This window comes from Dromiciops gliroides, chromosome 2 (genome assembly GCF_019393635.1).
Source record: "Dromiciops gliroides isolate mDroGli1 chromosome 2, mDroGli1.pri, whole genome shotgun sequence".
In the NCBI taxonomy this organism is placed as follows: domain Eukaryota; kingdom Metazoa; phylum Chordata; class Mammalia; order Microbiotheria; family Microbiotheriidae; genus Dromiciops; species Dromiciops gliroides.
The window spans coordinates 35,747,342-35,770,000 of record NC_057862.1 but is presented as its reverse complement, the minus strand read 5'-3'; the positions used below and the strand labels follow the sequence as shown (position 1 = coordinate 35,770,000).

Sequence of the window (22,659 nt, the reverse complement as noted above, 5' to 3'; positions counted from 1 at the left end):
GTAAGAACAAAATACATTCACAAATTAGCAGGCGGTGGTTTTGCTGCCCAGGGCTAGTTCGAGGATCTGTTCTGTTCACTGAATGTAGCAGCTCCAGAGCTTAGTGAAGAGAGGGCTGGACGTGGAATCAGAAAACTCTGACTTTGAATCCTGTACCAGATACTTAGTGGCTTTGTGATGGATGCTATGGAATTCACTTGACACCTTTCAGCCTTAGTTTTCCCATCTGTAAAACAGGGAGAATAGTGACACCCACCCCCCAGCATTCTTGTGAAGATGAAATAAGATAATAAATGTAAAGCACTTTGCAGACCCGAAAGGGCTACATAAACACCAGCTGCTACTATTATTCGTATTTGTTGTTGTGCAGTCGTGTCCTACCCCATTTGGGGTTTTCTTGGCAGGGTTACTGGAGTGGTTTGCCATTTCCTTCTCTAGCTCATTTTACAGTTGAGAAAACTGAGGCAAACAGAGTTAAGTGACTTGCCCTGGGTCACACAGCTAGTAAATGGCTGAAACCAGATTTGAACTCAGGTCTTCCTAACTCTAGGTCTGGTGCTTTAACCACTGTGCAACCCAACCCCTCATTATTAGTTATTGGCTAATAACTATTCTTCAAGAGAAGAGAGAAACCTAAAAGCAAAGCCGTCAGAAAGGAGACCACCAGAACAGACAAATTCTGATAGTTCCAGATGTTCTCAGCCCATATGTTCCCTTTTTTCCAATCTATCCAGGTCCTTCCCTTGGGTTTGGTGTGAGCAGAAGACACACGTTTATGAGGCCCCAAGGGGGAAGAGGGCAATTGGGCCAGTTATGCTGGAGGTGGGGGGGGGGGACATGTCATTGCGGAGGAAGCAGCCTGTCTCCTCCATCTTTCATCTTCCTGCTATCTTGCTTACTGCCCTTACCTCCCCACCCCACCCTATGTTCCCTTTTGTCTTCCTCTATCCATCTTCAGCCTGATCCCCTTTCTTGGCTTAGCCTCTCCTTGAGCAGGAAGGATAGAAGAGCTTCCAGAAGGCTTTGTGAATGTGACATCATGCCCCTTCCTTCCATGTTTGTCCCGGTTCTAGCCCTGCTACCCTTGGGCTGGAAGGGTCTCTTGATTCTTTTTTTCTCTCTCTCTCTCTCTCTCTCTCTCTCTCTCTCTCTCTCTCTCTCTCTCTCTCTCTCTCTCTCTCTCTCTCTCTCGGTTTTTATTGACATTTTCTGTTTCTTACATTGTTATGCTTATCCCAAATATCCCTCTCCTTCCCCATACAACAAAGCGGGGTTTTTGTTTGTTTTTTGTGGGGCCATGAGGGTTAAGTGACTTGCCCAGGGTCACACAACTAGTAAGTGTCTGAGGTCATATTTGAACTCAGGTCCTCCTGAATCCAGGGCCGGTGCTTTAGCCACTGCGCCACCTAGCTGCCCCCCGGGGTCTCTTGATTCTTGATCTCTCTGGATTCTGGGTTCTGCTGCACTATCCAAGAAGATGCTAGAGAGAGGTCCAGAAAGTGCTGTCTCTGACCTTGTGACACAGTCATCTCTGCCCATTCCTTCGGTGGAGTCTTTGCCTAAGAGCTCAGGCAACTTACAGCACATCCCAATGCACAAGGCTTTCCCAGGGACATCCACAGCAGGAGGGAGCACCAACAAAGACACTAAGGGAAGGACACTCAGGGGTCCATTCTCCTCCCACTTCCATTGCCCCGGTTCAAGGTCTCATCTGGCTTCCTTCCTCTCCCTTCTGTCATCATAATCAGCTTCACAAAATAAGGGGCAATTCAGGAAATGCCAACCAAGAAACCTTGGGTATCCCATATTTTATAAGCTGACTACAGGCAGCGTCCATGGGAGAGAGGCATTGACGTTGTTAGATCCACTGGCAGCAGTCAACTCCATTATAGATCACAGCGGTAGAGATTTAGAGACGGAGGGAATGTTAGAGAACACTGAGACCCACCCAGCCCTGCACAAGCATCTCCTTTACAATGTCCCCAGCAAGTGACCATCCAGGCTCTGCTCAAAATGAGGGGGAGGGAAGGGAACAAGAATTTATTCAGCACCTACTATGCGCCAGGCACTGTACTAAGCACTTTCCAAATACCTCATTGGATCCTTAGGCAGCAAGGCAGACAGTAATGCAGCTTCTTTAGTAGGGAGCCTGTGTTGGACCTGACGTAGCCTTTTCTAACTAATTCTCAGGAAGTTTTTTCCATCCATTCACCTGAAATCCGCCTCTTTGTGATGTCTACCCATTGATCCACGTTTTTCCCTCTGGGATGAACCAAAACAAATGAAATTCTTCTTCCACAAGACACCTTGTGGCATGGTTTGTGTTCTAAGCATCCCATGTCTCATCCCCATTTCCTTCAAGAAACCCTCATATAGGGGCAGCTAGATGGCGCAGTGGATAAAGCACCGGCCCTGGATTCAGGAGTATCTGAGTTCAAATCCGGCCTCAGACACTTGACACTTACTAGCTGTGTGACCTTGGGCAAGTCACTTAACCCCCATTGCCCCACAAAAAAATTAAAAAAAAAAAACCTCATATAACTTGATCTCAAGCAGGGGTGTGCTAGAGTCAGTTCACACCAAGAGCTGATTGTTAAATTTTCAGTGTGAACATTTACACCTAGGACACATTCACTCATTCATTTATTGTTTGCTCACTTTATTTATTATTTATTTATTGTTTTGTTGATTGTCTAGATTTAAGAAATGATGAAAAGATGTTAATGATGCAGATTAAACTTCAAAACATGCTGTGGGCTTTGGGGAAGTTGGTCGTTATATATTTACCAGCATACCACTGATTCTCAAGACCTGGATTCCTCCTCTGGATTCTCTCACAGCTTGTCAAGTCAGCAGGTGTTTATTAAGTGTTCATTATATGCCAGACACTGTGACAAAAAGGTACTGGGGATATAAATAAAGGCAAAAACAGTCCCTGCCCTCAAGGAACTTACAGTTTAATAGGGAAGCAAAGTGTATACGACTATGTACAAACAAAATATAGACAAGATAAATTAGACATGATCTCTAGAAAGCACTAGAATTAAGCAGAACTGTGAAAGGCCTCTTAACAAAGGTGGGATTTTTATCTGAGACTTGAAGGAAATCAGGAGTAGAGAGGAGGATGGGGAGCGTCCCAAGCATGGGGGCAGGACAGCCGGTGGAAATGCCCAGAGTCGGGCATGGAGGGTCTTGTACAAGGAATAGCCAGGGAGTCAGTGTCATTGATCGTAGATAGAGTAAGAAGACTGGCAAGGTAAGACTGGTTCAGATGTGTCAACCAGTGCTGAATCCAACAGTCCAGATGTAGCCTAATGAGTGCAAAGTACAGAGAGAATATCATGCCCATGGTCCTCGCCCCCATTAAAGCAAACTGAAAGTGCCTCAGCTCTTTGGGTTTCCATCTCATATACCCCAATGAAGATATCACTTTTGTCTCTATCTCTATTGAACTTCACCTTAAAAACCTTCATAATCCCCCCCAACCCCCGTGGGTCCTGGATTCCCTTGCATGAAGGTATCCATTTAACTTACAGTGCTAATCTACCTACTGACATTCCTTTTGGGATTCCATTCCATTTAAATAAGATGTGCTCTTCCAGAGACATAGCCCAATCCTAGCTTCCATCCAAACGAGACTCAGGGACACCCTTCAGATTAAATTTGCCTCATTGTGTTAGGATTGCTGGTTCACCCTTCTTGGTGCTTATACTTTCTACTTTTGGGTATAAACATTGGAAGCCATGCTGGCCAGTTTCTGGGCTTCTGTCTCCTGTGAATTTCTGGACATCTTCATTCCCCTTTTCAATTCTGAATTCTTTTTTGGAACAGATTTGCAAAACTGAGCAAACCTTTCTTTTTAAAAAATTAATTTTTTTAATCAGAAAATACCCACTTTCTCCCCCTCCAGTTGAGAAGGAAAATGAAACCCTTATTAAAAGTACTCATAGGGGCAGCTAGGTGGCACAGTGGATAAAGCACTGGCCCTGGACTCAGGAGGACCTGAGTTTAAATTTGGCCTCAGACACTTGACACTAGCTGTGTGACCCTGGATAAATCACTTAACCCTCATTGCCCTGCCCAAAACAAAAAAAAAAGTACTCATGGTCAGGTAAAACACATTTTTCCCATTGGTCAGAGCTATTATATTCTCGTTGTTCAACCTGTTTTTTAGTTATGTCTGATTCTTTGTGACCCCATTTGAGGTTTTCTTGGCAAAGATGCTGGAGTGCCTTGTCATTTCTTTCTCCAGCTTATTTTACAGATGAGGAAACTGAGGCAAACAGGGTTAAGTTACCTGCCCAGGGTCACACAGCTAGTGAGTATCTGAGGCCAGATTTTAACTCAGGGAGATGTCTTCCTGATTCCAAGCCCAGTACTCTATCCACTGCAGCACCACCTTTACTATATTCTTATCAGCCTCTTTTTAAAGGGCACACCATCATTGGGCAGGAGCCCATCATTTCTTGTTTTTAAGCCATAGTCCAGAGAGCCAAATTCTGTTCTAAGACACCGCCTTAACTGGCTGTTCCAAATTTAATCTGAAGCTCTTGCTTTCAATTGGCAGCACTGATAAAAACACCACCTGTACCCCTGTGGTCTTCAGTTTATTGCCTCACACTTTCTGCTCCTTGGCAACGCTTCCCTGACTTCTCATGGCATCCTTTGTGCCCACATGTCAGCAGAAGTGGACAGTGGTCATCCGGTTTGACAAGTCTTGGAAGGCTCTCCATCCTGTCTTGGATACCTGCCCCAGGAAGATAGCGGATTCCAATAATTTTATTATCAGGTTGACAAATAGCTGCCTCTGCAGGAGATCGCCAATCAATCACAATTGCTCGTCTTTTCTTCCTCTGACTTTTGCTTATCTCTCACATAAAGGCACCTATGAGTCTACATCCTTTTTCCTGGGGGAACAAGCAGCTGCTCCCTGCTTGCAAACAGCTTCTTATCCATCACTTCCAAGTGTTCCATCGACCTCCTCCTTCCACCCTCCACCCTCCTAACAATAAGTCACGATTTCATTTTTGCCTCTTCAGCTCACTTTCCTTTGTCTCAACACTAAAGCTCTTTTGAGGAGTAGTGTATGGATATGCAATAGCCTGGAATAGAGAGAGTCATTCTCTGGGATCCTGGATCTTTTCTTTTAGGAGGGAAGCTGGGGGCAGCTAGGTGGCGCAGTGGATAAAACACTGGCCCTGGAGTCAGGAGGACCTGAGTTCAAACGTGGCCTCAGACACTTGACACTTACTAGCTGTGTGACCCTGGGCAAGTCACTTAACCCCCATTGCCCTGGGGGGGAAAAAAAGGAGAGAAGCTTATGCTTTACACATAATAATAATGATTATTTGGCTATGGCAGAAAGACAAACGTCCCATACTCTACATGGGTCACGATCTCCCTACCTGCTCCTTCTTTCTCTCTTTGCTGACTCGACATGGTCCACCTGGCTTTGGAAATCAGAGAACCCAAGTACAAATCCCAATTCTTCTTCTTTTAGCCTCTATAACTCTGGGTAACACTTCTCCTTGTCTGTAAAATTAGAGGGATGGGGGGGGCAGCTAGATGGCGCAGTGGATAGAGCACCGGCCCTGGAATCGGGAGTACCTGAGTTCAAATCCGGCCTCAGACACTTAACACTTAACTAGCTGTGTGACCCTGGGCAAGTCACTTAACCCCAATTGCCTCACTAAAATTAAAAAAAAAATTAGAGGGATGGGTTGGATGACCTGTGAGGTCCCTTCCATCTCTAAATCTATGATCATATTATCCACATTCTCCTCCCATCCCTTGAAATTGGGTTCTCCCCCCCTCCAAGTTCTAGCCTTGAACTTCTCTCTCTCCTGGTCACCTCATTCACTTTCAAGGCTTCTATTGTCTCCTCTTTACAAACTCCTCCCAAATGCACACCTCCTCCCCCAGGCCCTTCCCAGAGTTCCAGTCTCATATTTCCAACTGGCTCCTGGGAATGTCCATCTGGATCTGCTCACTGGTGCCTCAAGGTCAAATGCACCAAACCTTCCCCCTGCCCCCATCCATTCAACCACAATTTTCCCATTACAAAAGTCACCAGTGCTTGATCTGTTGCAAAAGTTCAGCAGTGTGTCTGAAATGACAGTTCACACTGGCTAAGGGGGCTACTGCTGTCTTTAATGATGGGCCATGGTCACAGCTAGGGGGCTCCATAGTGCATAGAGTGCTGGGCATGGAATCGGAAAGATTCATCTTCCTGAGTTCAAATCTGTTCTCAGATACTTATTAGCTGTGTGACCCTGGACGATTCACTTCACCCTGTTTGCCTCAGTTTCCTCATCTGTAAAATGAGCTGGAGAAGGAATTGGCAAACCATTCCAGTATCTCTGCCAAGAAAACCCCAAATGGGGTCACGAAGAGTTGGACACGACTTTAAAAAACAACAACAAAGGGACAAATGATACTGACACAGACTCTAGGACTGGTCCCACCATCTCCCAATTATCCATTCAGCCATATATGACCACCAGGATCTCTAAGGTTCCTGTGGTGAGAAAAGAGGCTAGTCTCCATAATAAGCTACTGTTACTTATCAAGACTTTGTGACTGGGCGGGGGGGGGGGGGGGGTGCAGCTGGGTGGTGCAATGGATAAAGCACCAGCCCTGGATTCAGGAGGACCTGAGTTCAAATTCGGCCTCAGGCATTTGACACTTACTAGCTGTGTGACCCTGGGCAAGTCACTTAACCCTCATTGCCTAAAGAAGAAGAAGAAGAAGAAGAAGAAGAAGAAGAAGAAGAAGAAGAAGAAGAAGAAGAAGAAGAAGAAGAAGAAGAAGAAGAAGAAGAAGAAGAAGACTTCATGACCCAATTACTAGAATTCTCTGACTTTTGGCACAGGTTCATATAATGAAATAAAGAAGGATTCAGAAAGTCTTATTAAGGATAAATGTGTCACCATCCTTGTAGAAGAATAATCACTACCCAGCTTTTGGTATTCTCTGGGCTTCAACCTTTATCATCTTCCAGTCCAACGCATGATAACTTCCCAGGAACAAAGACAGAAGAGGGAAACACTCAGGGAAAGCCAGCCAGGTGACCAGAGTCCCCAGAGCTTATGCAGCTCTTCCACAAAGGGGTGCCTCCTGATTCTTTAGCCCTACTCCATGTCAACAAGTCAGGAAACTCTGTCCCAGAAGCCTCTGCCTTTTTTTTTGCTTTAATAAATTGGCTACAGGTAGCCCAAGAGGTTGTTGCTTTCAGTAGGACTATTGGCAACAGTTGCTCCAAAGATAGGTTGTTTTGCCTCCCTGATTGTGGGAGCAAATATGTCCAATTGCTGCTAGACTCCCTTGGCTCTGCCTGTGCTGGTAAATGTTTAACTACCTCTCTGGGGGCGGGTTTGTACACAAGCACACATTTCGATTTAATCTCCCCTATGAACATTTTCTCCATAGTTTCATTAAGTCTAGACAATCACAAGAATACTACATCAAGCCCTCATTTTAGCTGATTTCTGAGGTGTAAAGGCTTACACCGAAAAGGGAACAGTCCGCATTTGTGAGTCCCTACAAGCTGCCTTGGTCTACCCCTGCCTCTGACCACTAGCTCGCCCTTACTTCAACATCTGGGTGGGCTCTGTCCTAGACTGAGCAATCACTTGCCTAACAACAGCCCAAGTCTTATGATCCATATGTCCCTGTGACGCCAAGCCAGGTAACATTTTATAGAGATGAGAAAAACAACACATAGGATTATAGTTACCGGAGTCTTCTTATGTAATAAGATCACCAGTGAACTTTTCCTAGGATTATAGAGCTTGAAGAAGCCTCAGGGATTATCTAGCTGAACCTCATTTTACAGATAAGAAAACAAGCCCTAGAAGTAAAGTGACTTACCCAAGGTTATATTAAGCAACAGAGTCAGGATTTGAAATCATGTTCTGTGACTCTAATCTCTACATTCTTTCAAGATTTGGGAGGAGAATCTTCCTTATTTGAGTTATCTTGGAAGTGATGGGCAGCTAGGTGGCACAGTGGATAGAGCACTGGCCCTGGAGTCAGGAGGATGTGAATTCAAATGCGATCTGAGACACTTGACGCTTACTAGCTGTGTGACCCTGGGTGAGTCACTTAACCCTGATTGCCTCAAAGATCCGGAGCCATCTCCAGTTGTCCTGATATATACATCTTGCCACTGGACCAAGATGACTTTGGAGGAGAGAGTGAGGTTGGTGACCTTGCACAGCCCTCTCTCACTTAAATCCAGTTCAGTGCAAGTCATGACATCAGGAGGTGATGTCATGGTCCTCTTCGAGAACAAAGGAACAACAACTATCTTGGAAATGGATTCCCAAATGCCTTCTCAATTGTGTCACCTTTAGCACATATTTATTTTGGGATCTGGCTGCTCTTTCTGGCTCAGTTTTCTTTCATCTATTTCTACTTCCTTATATCATCACATAATGATGTGTTAAGAGTTCCAACGTCATAGCAGCTCCACTATTATCCATGATAAGAATAGATTGGTAGAAATATGCTGGCAAATCTGTTCTACTTCAGGTCCATTTGTGGTCCTCGTACATTTTCTGGTCATCAGGTGGCATAGTTCACACTCCCAGAAAGCCTCCCATAGCCTCATTTTCCCTTTGCTGATTTTCTCTTTATTCTTTTTAGTTATTTTGAACTTGGCAAACACCAACACAGATGAACATATAAAGAATAGAAAAGAGAATTGTATACAAAACCATCAACCTTTATTAATTGAAGCTTGGAGTTCTTTTGTGTTTTTTTTTTTAATATAACAAAATCAACTTATTGTTTTAAAGTTTTCTGGCTTCTCTGTGTCTTCCTTTAAACTTCCTTCTGCTTTTTTTCTAGACATTAAAAAAATCTTCAATGTTACTCTTTTGACATCACTATCACTAACCTCTGCTCCCCTCCCCTGATCTCTTTCCTCCAAGGAAGAAAAAAAAGACTTCACTTTCAATAAATAGAGTCAAGCAAAAGAAATCAAAATATCAGCCTTGTCCAAAAATGTCAATCTCATTTGACACCTCTAGTCCATCAACTCATATCAAGAGTTGTGCAGTATGCTTCATCATTAGCTGTCTGGAATCAGAGTTGGTCATTCCATTGATCAGAGTTCTTCAGTCTTTCAAAATAGATTATCTTTGCAATATTGCAGTTACCGTATAAATTGTTCTCTTGGTTCTGCCCAATTCACTCTGCATCGGTTCTTACAAGTCTTTCCAGGTTTCTCCAAATCCATCCCCTTCATCATTTCTTAGAGTACAATAATATCCCATTACATTTGTATCCTTAACTTGTTCAGCTGTTTCCCTATCTAGTAATCTCCCCTTCACTTTACTGCTTTTCACTGTTTTGTGAAGCAACATGCCTCATGATCTTCTATCTGAACTTCCTCAATATTATCCATATGAAATTGTACTATAAGTATTTAATTATGAACTCTAAACTTAAGTTGCCATGTCTTTCTGCTTGGAAACCAAGTATTTGCTGACTGGTGATGTTTCTGGGCTTTTTTTTTTGTATTGCTGAAACTTCTATATTTAAAGGTGATAATCAGAGTCAAAGTCTTCACTTTCATCCCTCATTTGTTCAGAAGCAATTTTTGTGTTTGAGTCATTTTCAGTTGTGTGATCCCTTTTAGGGTTTTCTTGATAAGGATACCAATTCATTTATACAGATGAGGAACTGAGGCAAACAGGGTGAAGTGACTTACCCAGGATCACATAGCTTAATAAGTATCTGAGGCTGAATTTGAACTCAGGTTCTCCTGACTCCAGGACTGGCATTCTATCCACTGCACCACCTAGCATAGCATATTTAATAAGCTGGGTTATTGATAAGATAATTAGGTAATAGACCTCATCTTTATCTTTTCTTCTAATTTGGTATTGATTCTGGCTAACTTTTTTGGGGGGGAGGAAAAACAAGCATATTTAAATACAATTTTAAAACTGAGGGTTAAAGTTATTTATACCTATGTATACATGTGCTTCAGCCTGTATAACATGTATGAACTGGTGAGATTTCCTGAAGAGGACTTAATATAGAGAAATCCCACTTTTCAGGTTAAAAACATAAAGGAAGGGGCAGCTAGGTGGCACAGTGGATAGAGCACTGGCCCTCAGGAGGACCTGAGTTCAAATTCGGCCTTAGACACTTAACATTTACTAGCTGTGTGACTCTGGGCAAGTCACTTAACCCCAATTGCCTCACTAAAAAAACCCAACAACAACAACAACAAAAAAAAACATAAAGGGAAAGGTTGGGCTAGTTGATATCCAAGGTCCCTTCCAGCTCTGATATTCTGTGTTCTAAGGGCCCTCCCAACTCCAACATTCTCTGTTTTAAGGTTCTTCTTACATCTGACATTCCTTGTTCTAAAGTCCCTCCCAGATCTGACACATTCTGTTCTAAGTTCCTTCCCAGCTTTGACACCTTCTGTTCTAAGGTTCCTCTCAGCTCTGACATTCCTTGTTCTAAGGTCCCTCCCAGCTCTGACACCTTCTGTTCTAAGTTCCTTCCCAGCTTTGACACCTTGTGTTCTGAGGTTCTTCTCAGCTCTTACATCTTCTCTCAGCTCTGACATTCCTTGTTCTAAGTTCCTTTCCAGCTTTGACACCTTCTATTCTAAGGTTTTTCTTAGCTCTGACATTCTCTGTTCAGAGGTCCCTCTCACCTCTGATATTCTTTGTGTGTGACTTTTCATTGTGTGTTCACTAAGTAGGGAGGTGCTCCCCAGTCTGTCTCAGATGCTAGGAGTCCCAAGGAGAACAAGGCCCCAGCTTCCACCCACTGAACATGGAGGCAAAAACACCCCTCCGCCAGCCTGTAACTCAGGCATGACCCTGTTCAGGGAGGGAAGGGGCTCCTCTTTATTTATCACCACAGAACGCACCTGGCCAGCGTTTCGGATGACAATCAGCTGCCGTCAGGCACAGGGGGCACAGCCAATTCCCCTGGTTTGATGTTGGCCTGCCTGAGGGAGGGGGGGCTCTGAGGCTTGGTAACCTAATAAAAACTCCATCCCCAAGGGAGCCTTAAAACAGTCCTTCCAGGAATGAGGGCTGTGTCAACAGACAGAGGGAAGGGCAGAGGAGAGAAAGAAGTCTTCTGCAGAAACAGCTGAGACAGGCAGGAGGTCATGTGCGAAGGGGAGGCGTGATGTGCCAAGGATTAAAATGGGACTATGAGGAACCTGCCCTCAGCGGTAGGAAGTGTCACCCTGATGAGGGAGGGTCCTCTCCGAAGTGTTAATCTTGGGCGGCAGAGACACACGTAGGTGAGACAAGGAGGCATGAGTCAGGAGGGGAAGGACAAAGGTGCAATCTTAGCCAAAGGTATTTTTAAACATCAGGAGATCTTGAAATCCCAGAAAACGATGTGCAACTGGTGGTCTACCTTTGGATGCCTGCCCCGGGGCTTCTGGGAGAAGCTGCCCTGGCCCACCTCCTCAGCACCTGGCGAGGGCCCCTGGAATGAGTAGATTCCCATCAGTTTGGGCTCAAACTAAGGCTTTGTCATTTTGGTGCCTGACCAGCCCACATGAGAGGTTAAGAGGACCAGGAAAGGCCTTAGAAATAGAATGGAAACTCCCTGAAGGCACAGACTGTTTCAAGTTTATCGCTGTATTCTCAGTGCCTAGCACACTGTAAGCACACAGTAGGCAATTAATAAATGCTTGTTGACTGGTTGAGATCATGGAGGTGGAAAAGTGTGCTGGACCTGAGTTCAAATCCTGCCTCAAATACTTACTAGCTGTATGACCCTGGACAAATCATCTAACTTTCCTGGGCCTTGGTTTCTTCATCTGTAAACCGGAGAGGGGAGAGTATAGACTTGATGACTTCTCAGATCCTGTCCAGTTCTTGTTTGTTTGTTTGTTTGTTTGTTTTGCAGGGCAATGGGGGTTAAGTGACTTGCCCAGGGTCACACAGCTAGTAAGTGTCAAGTGTCTGAGGCCGGATTTGAACTCAGGTCCTCCTGAATCCAGGGCTGGTGCTCTATCCACTGTGCCACCTAGCTGCCTCCTAGATCCTGTCCAGTTCTAAACCTAAACTCATATGTATTCATGGGATTAATGATTTAGAGCTAGAAGGGACATGGAAGGTCATCTTAACCAGCCCCCTCAATTTACGAAGTCCAGAGATGGGGAGTGACTTGCTCAAAGTCACACAGCAAGTCACTGACATAGACCAGATTAGAACCCGAGTCTCCTGACTTTTCTTTCTCTTCGCATCACACTCCCTTTCCTACCTTCTGTTGCCGCCTCTGTCTCCCTCTGCCTGGAATGCATGGGCTGCTCCACACCAAGTTCTCCGCTCCTAGAAACACTGACTTTCTCTTTGGAGATCACTCAGTGCAGTCTCTTCATTTTACATGAGAAAACTGAGGCTCGGTGACTTGCCCAAGGCCACACAGCTAGTTAGTGGCAGAATTTGGACCCAAAGCCACCCAGAGACAGACCTGAGACAAGAACACAGCTCCCGAGTCTTTGCCAGGATCCTCTCCTATACAGATCACAGCTTTGGGAGTCCCTCTAGGGAGACCTTCAAGCCAGGGAATCCACATAATACACCAATAGGAATTCCCTCAACCAGGGCAGATGGCCCCTGCCCTCCTCTTGAATACTTCTAGTGATGAGGAACTCAGTACCTGTTGAGGTCTGCAATAACCTTGCTCCCCAGTAGGACATCTTTACCTCCTTCCTTTGCTCCTTACCCAAATGCTTCCAGCCTTCACTTCATGGATTCCCATACCAGGGGGATGTCTTTTGGCTGCACAGTGGTACCTTAAGAGGAAGGAATGAATACACATGTATATCATATATGTATACATGTGTATGTATATATCAGAGATTTTATACATACATACATGCATATCAATCTCAGAGCTATATATCAAAAGCTTGACTTCCCATCAAATTCCAGTGCTGTAAAGAGCACCCATAGCAAGCATCAAATAAACTCATTTGTCCAAACCTATAGCAAATATCAGAGAAGGTATACAGATGAGGATATACAGACAAAACACAGAGTAAATGAGTTCTCCCACTGGAAATGAGATAGGAGAGAGACAGAGAGACAGAGACAAAGACAGACAGAGACAGAGACAGAAAGAGACAGAGACAGAGAGACAGGGACAGAGACAAAGACAGAGAGACAGAGACAGACACAGAGAGAGAGACAGAGATTGACACAGAGACAGAGACAGAGAGAGATCAGGATTTTAACCAAGGGGAAATTCCCCCAAAGGCTCTAGTGTAGTTAACTGGGGATAAGGTCATGATTGAGGTGCTAGATCCTCTACGTATGAGCTTCTTCCCAGAGTCTCTGTCCTTTCAGAGACCTCTTTCCCTGAAGAGAATCTGGAGCAAAGGGTCTTCTCTCTTGAAGCCTGGAGCCAGACAACCAAGTACCTCTCTCTTCTTCTGTGACTATGCTCGGCTCCTTCTCTCCCCTCCTCCTGTTTTGTTCCCCCAGGTCCAACTGGCTGAAGCCATGCTGTGGAAGACGGGCCTCGGTATGGCAGGTATTTTTACTGAGCGCAAGTCTCAACAGCTTCCTGGTAGCCTGTGTGATATTGGTGGTGATCCTCCTGACGCTGGAACTGCTAATAGACATAAAGGCTCTCCAGTGTGAGTAGCAAGAGAAAGACATAAACATGTGTGCACATCCATGTCTGTCTTTATCAATTTATTCCATGTGCATCTACATGTGGCAGGGGTCCCCAGCCAGAAGCGCATCTCCCTCGGTCAGGGATTGAGCCTTTCTTGGGGGAGATTCAGATCAGCCAATGCCAATCCATCCTTATCCATGGCTCACGGAGATTATCACAGGAGCAGAATTTGACCAGCAGCTGTTTTCTCCTCTCCTGCTGTGGGTCATGGGGAAAAGAGAACCTGAATTCGGGACCTGAGAGACCTGGGTTCAAATTCCAGGTCAGACACGTTGGACAATCCACTTGGCTCCTCTGGGCCTCTGTTTTACTCATTTGAAAAATGAGGCCATTGAACCAGATGAGTTCTGGGAGGTCCTATCTATCTCTAAATAATAATATCTCCATGATCCCATTAATAATTTGGGCTTGGGGGCAGCTAGGATAAAGCACTGGCCCTGGATTCAAGGGGACCTGCGTTCAAATGTGGCCTCAGACACTTGACACTTACTAGCTGTGTGACCCTGGGCAATTAACTTAACTCTCATTGCCCCCCCAAAAAAAACAGTTACCAAAGTTGAATGAACTCATCTTGGTAAGAAAGTGATTCATCCCTGAACCAGGTGAACCCATTGCCCTTGTGGGCCCTCTGGAGAATATGGCAAGGACCTTGGGGAACTATTTGAAGCAAATCCTCCTGACCTTGCAGATGCCCTTAAAAGACACCAGAAAAGATGTCTAGGCCTTAGGAATCAAGGACACATCTCCCTGGGCCTCTATCTCCTTCTCCTGGAGGTCATGGGGAACTGTCTTTAGCCCCCCAGGTTTTTTTACCTTATTAAAATCCCCTGATCTTTGAACCTCAACCAGAGGTTCCCAAGCTCCTGGAGCATCAGTCAATTTGAATTCCAGAGTTCAAAGACCAGCTGTATCCAAGTGTTTGCTGGCCTTCTTGTCATCTCCCTACCACCACCATCACCACCGCCACCAACATCATCAATAATCACTATCATTTACTGTGTTTTAAGGTTTGCAAAGCACCTTCCACGTGTTAATTCATTTACTCCTCCCAACAAACCTGTGAGGTGGGTGCTTATCGATGAGGAAACTGAGGCAGGCAGAGATTAAGTGACTTGCCCAGGGTTGCATACATCATATCCAAGATGAGATTTGAACTTGAGTCTTCCTGACTCCAGACCCAGTGCTCTACCCACTGTGCTTTCTGGCTCACTGTACCTTCCTCCCCCAAAGAGTGTAGGGCTTATGGGAGAAACAAGGAAAGACAAGCAGGTAAATAGATGAGTTGCCGTCACCTCAGGATCAAAGTAATTCAGCTCAATGAAAAGGTCACTCCCAGAGTTCACAGATGACCCTCCCATTCAAGCAAAGACCTCCTCTGCTTTCTGCCTGGTCATTGGGCCAAAGAGGCCTGGTCTCTCCCGCCTGTGACCCAGAATACAGCCAGGGCACTGATCCCATGGCCAAATCACCCTTACTGGATGTGTCACCTCAAGCAAATTTCTAAGCCTCCCTAGTCCTCAGTTTCCCCAGCTGTAAAAATAGGTTAGACTGCATGGCCCCTGTCCTCTTCAGGTCTGGATCCCTGCTCTTTGGGCCCCTTGAAACTTCCGCCAGAGAAGACCTTTCTAACAAAGGACGCTTGTAAGAACAGAACTACTTTCTCTACCGGACAAAACCATTTGGCTTTAATGTGCCTGGTGGCCCCTCAGTCCCAGTGAAAGTATTTCTCTGGCATGGAGTTGACAGACACTGGCTTTATGCTCAGCCAACCTGTCTTGAATTAAAGCACGTTATTTTTTCCCTCCCTCCCCCTGTTCCTCCCCCACCCCACCCCCATGCACACTGTCTGATTTTTATGCGATTCAATCATAACAGAGACTTCGGTTCCATGCCGTGAATTCTCCATGGGTCCCTTGCCACTTCAGGTTGTAACCAAGCCATTGGGCAGAGCTAAGAACCTAGCAGACACTGACTGGAATTTTGCTTAAAATTAAGTATCCAGGAGATTGGTTTTGGTGGGAGATCCAATGGCAGCTCATAAAAGGCATCTTAAATTCCATAAAATGTACGGCCAGAGATTTATGGCTCTTCTCAAACAAGCCATAAAAAAAAATAAAAAAATAAAGAACCGGCCCAGGAATTCATTGGAGAAACAACGGACGGAGAGAGTTTTATGTTCTCAGCCTTCCTCCGGTCCCTCCCGAATCACACAGATGCTGGGCTCCCTTCATCGTTTTCCACTGACCCCTGGCCATTTGAGGCCCCGAAGAATCAGGAGTAGTCTAAGGAGCAGATCTCATAAGGCCACAGTGGCCTAAAAGGAATGCACCCACAAAGTCAACTCCTTTCCCTGTCACTTCCACACTGAGCTGGTCCTCACTTTCCCTGGGGTGGGGGTAGTAAGGCAGACACAGTGGTTTGAGCTATGGTTAGACCTGAATTCAAATCCCACCCCAGATACCTACTGGTTATGTAGCAAGTCAGTCACCCTCTTGTTTGCCTCAGTGTCCTCAACTGTAAAGTGGACATAATAAGAGAACAGGGTTCTGTTACCCCTGACAGGGTTGTTGTGAGGATTAGATGAGATAAAGCGCTTGGCACTTAGGAGGTGCTATATAAAAATCCATATTCCCTTCTCTTCCCCTTCCCCAGAGTACTCATTCTCCAGGTGGTCTGATATTATTATAATTTGAATTTAACCTTGTCATGGAGTCCATTTGGAGCCAGAGGACTCTGATACTAGTTATGTCAAGTCGACAAACATTTATTAAGCACCCACTATGTGCCAGGCATGCGGCTAAGCACTAGGGATATAAAGAAAGGCAAAAACAGCCCCTGCAGGCCTCAAGGAGCTCACATTCTAATGGGGGGAGGGGACTGTGCAACATACAAACAGCTAAGTAGAAGCCAGATACGGATGGGAGAAAATGGAGGCAATTGCAGAGGGGAGGTACTAGCATTGAGAGAGAGGGGGAGAGACTTCCTAAAGAAGCCAGGATTTTAGCTAAGATCTAAAGGAAGCCCAGAAGCCGTGGGGCAGAGATGAGGAGGGGGAATTCTAGCCCCCAGGGACAGCCAGTGAAGATGCCCACAAATCGGGGATGGAATAGCATGTGTGAAGAACAGCAAAGAGGCCAGTGCACCCTTTGGAAAATCCCCTCCCCTGCCCTGGCCCCTGATTTCCTCATCTGTATGATGGAGGGTAAGCCTACCTCACAGGACTCTCTTACAAACCTCAGAGAGCCATGGAAATGGGAGCTATTATTATTGCTAGGGAGAGGGTGGCACATTGTGTAAGCAAGACCAGGGTTCTGACACATACCAGCTGTGTAACCCTGGGCAGCTCATTTGATCTCCAAAAGCCTCAGTTTCCTCATCTTTAAAATGGGATTAATAATAGAGACAGAAGAGTCAGCCTCAGAGCTAGGAAGACTTGGATTCAAGTCTTGCCTGTGACACTTGCTGGCTGTGTGACCCTACCCAAATTGCTTAGTTTCTCAGAGCTGTAGGTAAATCTTTAGGGGCAGCTAGGTGGCACAGTGGATAAAGCACTGGCCCTGGATTCAGGAGGACCTGAGTTCAAATCCAGCCTCAGACACTTGACACTAGCTGTGTGACCCTGGGCAAGTCACTTAACCCTTATTGCCCTGAAGGAAAAAAAGATAAATCTTTTAGACTATAAACTGCAGAGAATCAACTTGTATTGGTAGAAGGTGCTTCCTCACCTTGGAGCTCCCTATAGTGACAAAATCACAGGTTTAGTTAAAACTCCCTGTGGGACCTTGAGCAAGGTACTACCTCTCTCAGCCTCAGTTTCCCCTCCTGTAAAATGAAGGGATTGGATGAAATGGTCCCTTCTGGCTCCAAATCCTATGATCATCCCTTTTGGTGCCTTACTCCCCCTACAAGTTCCCTTATGCTTCCCCCTGGTGGGCTGGGGTCTCCTACTGGGGTGTGTGACCCAACCTTCCTTCTACAGCAGAGCCCCACACTCTGGGCTTTTCATTCCTTAGAGGTGTGTGTGTGTGTGTGTGTGTATATATATATATATACATACATATTCCACTACTGATCTGGGTCCTGTTCCAGCATGGTATATAGGAAAGCTCTTGGGGTGAACCCTAGCAGAATTTCTCTTCCTAAGGCAATGCTGATGACCCTCCCAAGAAGGCATAGAGTCCCCCTGGGAGGTCACTCCAGTGTCTTGTCCTTCAGAGGAGCTTCCTAGCTCTGACAATCAGAATGTAGAAAAGAGAAACCCTGAAGGACCCAGGTTCCCAAATCCCATCTCTGTGACCTACCCGGGTCTCTGTTTCCTCAGCTATAAAATGAAAAAGGTTAGACAAGATGGTCCCTGATATCCCTGTGATCCTATCAGTGACAGAGATTCATGCAAGGTTCCTACTGAGTGATCTAAACTAGCCATCCCTCCAGACTTGGAGAGACTTCCTTGACAGGTCTTCCATAGCAAGCTTCCTTCCCCCAACATCCTTTCCTGGAGACAAGAAACCCACCAAGGCCAGCACCTTGGATAGCAAAGGGAAAAGGATGCTTGCCTCAGGCTTTAGGCAGTGACTAAGGGAAATAACCATTAGAGATAGAGGGGATCACCAAATGTCAGGACAAGGAAATGCCCCCCCCCTCTCTCTCTCACACACACACACACACACACACACACACACACACACACGAGGAACATGAGGCTCAGAGAGAGAAAGAGACTGGTCAAAAGTCAGCCTATTGGTCAACAAGTATCTATGTTCTAGACATTGTGGCGGGTTCTATGTATATAAATACATAAATGATACTCTCCCTGCCCTTAAGGTGCTTACATTCTATGGGACAATGCAGCATATTCACAGAGAGGAAAATATAGGATAATTTTTAAATAAATGTACAGTGATGGGGGAGACATGAGAAACAGAGGGAGTCAAGAAAAGCATCTCTTTTCTCTTTTTGGAGGCAAGGTCTCCCCATCTCTCTCATACTAGAGATTTGGCAGACACTCATGAGCCCAGTCCCATGGCTGGTTCATACCAACATGGGCAGGTTCACCTTTATGGCTGGACAGCCTAGAGGCCACTGTTCTTGGGGGCTCCCTTTCTTAGCACTTTAGGTCATCTCAGCAGCTCAGAGCTCCCTAACTCAAGCAATCCCCTATCTTCAGCCTCCCCAGCAGCAGGAACTATAGGCAGGCACCACCATGCCTGGCTAGCAAAGACCTCGTTCAAGAATGTAGCCCTTAAAAAAAAAAAAAAAGAATGTAGCCCTTGTGCTGAACTTTAAAGGGAACTAGGAATTTCCAGAAGTGAAAGTGAAGAGGGGAGAGCATTCAAGGAATGGAGCCTGGACAAAGGAATGAGGAGATGCAATACCTTGTATAAGTAACGATGACTAGGTCATTTTTGTGGGGCATCATGAAGGGAAATTATGTGTCATCAGTCTAGAAAAATAGACGAGTCAGCTTGTAAAGAGCCTTAACAGAGGAATGATTTTATCCCGAAAGCAAGTGATGTGGTCAGACCTGAGTTTTAGGAATCTGTGAAGGGCATATTGAAGAGAGGAGAGGCTGGATAGCCATAACACCAGTAGGGAGGTTACATAACTAGTAAAAGGGAGGGAAGGAATATGGAACCCATCATAAATCTGCATGCTGACCTTAGGCAGGGGCCATGCATTTCATAAAACATTGGCTCTGAAAGGGACTTTCCTTTTACAAATGAGGAAACTGAGGTCCCAACACGTGAATTGATTTACTTAATCAATTTACTTAATTGATCACACAGCCAGTAAGTCATAGAGTTGGGATTCAAACCCAGGTCCTCTGCCCCAAGTCTGATGATAATGATGGTTCCATTTGCTGGTGCTAAAGAAGACCCCAGGCCATCTTCCCATAGTGAGCTCTCAAAGCCTCCCATTATCCTTGAGGCAAAGGCTTGGAGCTGTTTGTCCTTCTTTCCCTGCCCTACATACCCCACACACACACACAGACACATACACACCACACCTTTGAATTCCCCTTCCATTTTCCTTTACAATCATCTTGGAAATTTGCTATAAGTTGACTTCAGTGACACTATATTCCTGGGAGGAACCTTCCCTCCCTAGAGGGGGCCTTATCTCAGGCTTCATAGTTCCTCTCCAGACACTCCCTCCCTCCCCACACACTTCACTCCTTGGTCCTAAGCCTGGCCTTTCTTGTGCTATGTTCCTTACAGTTTCAAACTCATCCCAGTTTGCTGGAGTCAGTCACTGGATCAGCCTGGTCATTCTGTCTGTGTTCTTCTCAGAGGTAGGTAAAACACTATAGCTCTTCTCTTGAAAGCAAGCCACTCACTAGCTGTATGACCCTGGGCAAGTCATTCACTTCCCTGGGCCTCAGTTTTCTCATCTGTAATATGAGAGGCTTGGAGTCGATGGTTTCTGAGATGCCTTTGAGCTGTAAATACATCATTTGGTGAAGGGCCTGTTCTCTCTTTCCTGGATTCTGGGGTGCTTCTCTTACTTTCTGCATACCTAGTCCAAGATTCTTAAAGCTTTGTGTCCTGGGGCCCTTGGGCAATCTGGTGAAGCCTGTGAACCCCTCCTCAGAATAATGCTTTTAAATGAACGAAATCAAATGCACAGGACTTCAAAGGAAGCCAATTATATTGAAATACACTTCTCCAAGTATTAAGAAAAAAAAGTTCATGGACCACCAGGTTAAAAACCCCTGCTCTATAGGGAACATGAATTGGATTTGACCAGGAAATTGAGCAGGAGGTTGTGTTGGGAATGGGCAGCAGGACAGCTAGGTGGCGCAGTGGATAGAGCACCCGCCCTGGAGTCAGGAGGACCTGAGTTCAAATCCAGCCTCGGACGCTTAACACTTACTAGCTGTGTGACCCTGGGCAAGTCACTTAAAAAGAAAAAAAGAGAAATGGGCAGAGAGACGGAGCCCCCCTTCAAGGCCCACCTTCAGTGTGCTATGGGGTGGTGCTGGCTTCTTGAAGGTGGTACTAACAGAGCCCACCTTTGGATGGTGCTATCAAGCTAGCACGCTTTGACTTAGTGGCAATATGCTGTCAGTGGAAGAGCCCAGTCTTTGGCTTGAGAGGACCTGGGTTCAAATTCTGCCTATTACTGAGTCACTGGTATTCCATGTCTCAGCCAAATGAAAATGGGATATGAAAAGTTCAAGGAAAAGAAGATTCCACTATATTAACACATGTCCATTTGTTAATATGATATTCCCCCACCCAAATTCTGGTGAATGTGTAGAGGAGAAAGGGAAGGGACAACACTCAAAACCATTAAGCAATGGGAGGAATAATAATAACAAACAACAACAACTCGTATAACACTTTAAGGCTCTCAGAGTTCTTTTTGGTTATTTGCTCAAGGCAATGTGCCGTACTTGTCAGAACCAGTGTTAACTGTCATGTGCTATCAGATGTGAAAGAGGCAATGAGGAGCAATGGAAAGAGTGGTGGATTTGGAATCGGAGGTGCTGGGTTCAAATTCTGACTCCATCATGCCTACCCGTGTGACACCTTGGGCAAGTCATGTAACCTCTGTGCCTCAGTTTCTTATCCGTAAAATGAGGGGTTTGGACTAGATGTCTTCAGCATGCTCTCTCAGCTCTAAATCTATGAGTCAGGAAGGTCTCCTGGAGGAGGTGTGGCTTTGGGGGACCTCGGAGGACGGATAAGATTCACATCGATGGAGAGGAGGGAGGAGGGTATGCCAGGAAAGCGGAAAATGTAGGTAAAGTGTTGGAGCTGAGCCTAAACATGTCATGTTTCCACAAGGATGTCTGCCTCTTCCCATGCCTGCCTACGACATCTGATGCTACGGGGGTCTGGGGCAGGAACTGGGGAAGGAGGGAAGGAGGGAGGGGGTGGAATTTCACTTGGGACTCTATGGAACTCATCGTCCTTGTTTGGTCCCATTCCAAGACCCCACTTCTCTGACCCAAGACCCAGACTCGTCTCCCTGGGGTGCGTTTGGTGGCTGGTATCGGGTTACCTTGGGGATGTTCAATGCCCAGAATGAGTTTCACCTTGCTCTAGGGCAGAGGGTATAGAGAACAAGCCTCAGAAAATGGGGCCTTTTCTCACCAGACTGAGTGATTTAGGGGTGTTTTGGACACCTGCCCCTAATGGTCTCTGCTGGCCGTTCGTTCTCCCCGCATTACCCTCCTAAGCCCCCAGTCCCCTACCCCTGCAGCGCTGGCCCGGGCCAGCTGTCGGAATTGCTTCAGACCCTAGCAAATGTGCCACGGATCTGTGAGTGCCAACACAAATGTTTAGCCAGTTGTCAGGGCACTTTCCCCGGATCCCTTTGCAGGCAGGATGTTGGCTCTTGCAAAATTTATGACTCCATGTGAATTCTTGTTTCCTTCCCTGTCACTGCCAGTCCAGAGATGTTCCATCTGAAACTAACAGCCCCTCTCTGCGTGGGCATCGTGACTGTCCCGCAGAGCCCAGAGCAACTTCTTTCTGCAGGCTGGCAGGGAGCCGAGGGGGTGGGGACACTTTTTCCCCCTGGCAGATTTTGGTCCTGCCCCCTAGTTGGATCTCATCAGGCTGCCAAGGCCAAAGAGGATAAAGAGAGGTGCCAATCAAGAAGTACAGAATGATGGGAGTCTGGGAAAACTGTGCCCATGCCTGGCATGGAGTGTGGAGCTGCCTCCAGTGAGTACATGTGTTTTTGTCCTTTCCTATGATGTCCCAAGTATTCCTGCTGTGGGGTGGGACTGTGCCCAGGTGGGGCTGTGAAGGGGAGAGGCAGGGTAGTGCCAAGAGCTTTGGTTTAAAGATCCCATAGTAAGGAAAGAGACCCGGCCCAGGAGTCATACAGGTGATGGGCAAGTCACTTAACACCCTGTGCCTCAGTTTCCTTATCTATAAAATGAGAGGCTTGGACTAGATGGTTTCTGGGGTCCCTTTCCAAGCCCCAACAGTTTCTGAGTCTATGCATCAGCCGTGGCAGGGGACCAGT

The 22,659-nt window shown here is 45.9% G+C and overlaps 1 protein-coding gene across 1 annotated transcript in view; it reads left to right on the top strand.

Annotated features, from left to right (window-relative positions):
* Nucleotides 1-22,659, top strand: part of TMEM266 (transmembrane protein 266) — a 98,500-nt gene that overhangs the window by 11,254 nt on the left and 64,587 nt on the right. The window contains 2 exon segments of the mRNA XM_043988109.1: nt 13,482-13,636; nt 19,896-19,969. Of these exon segments, the coding sequence (XP_043844044.1) occupies nt 13,482-13,636; nt 19,896-19,969 (229 nt within the window).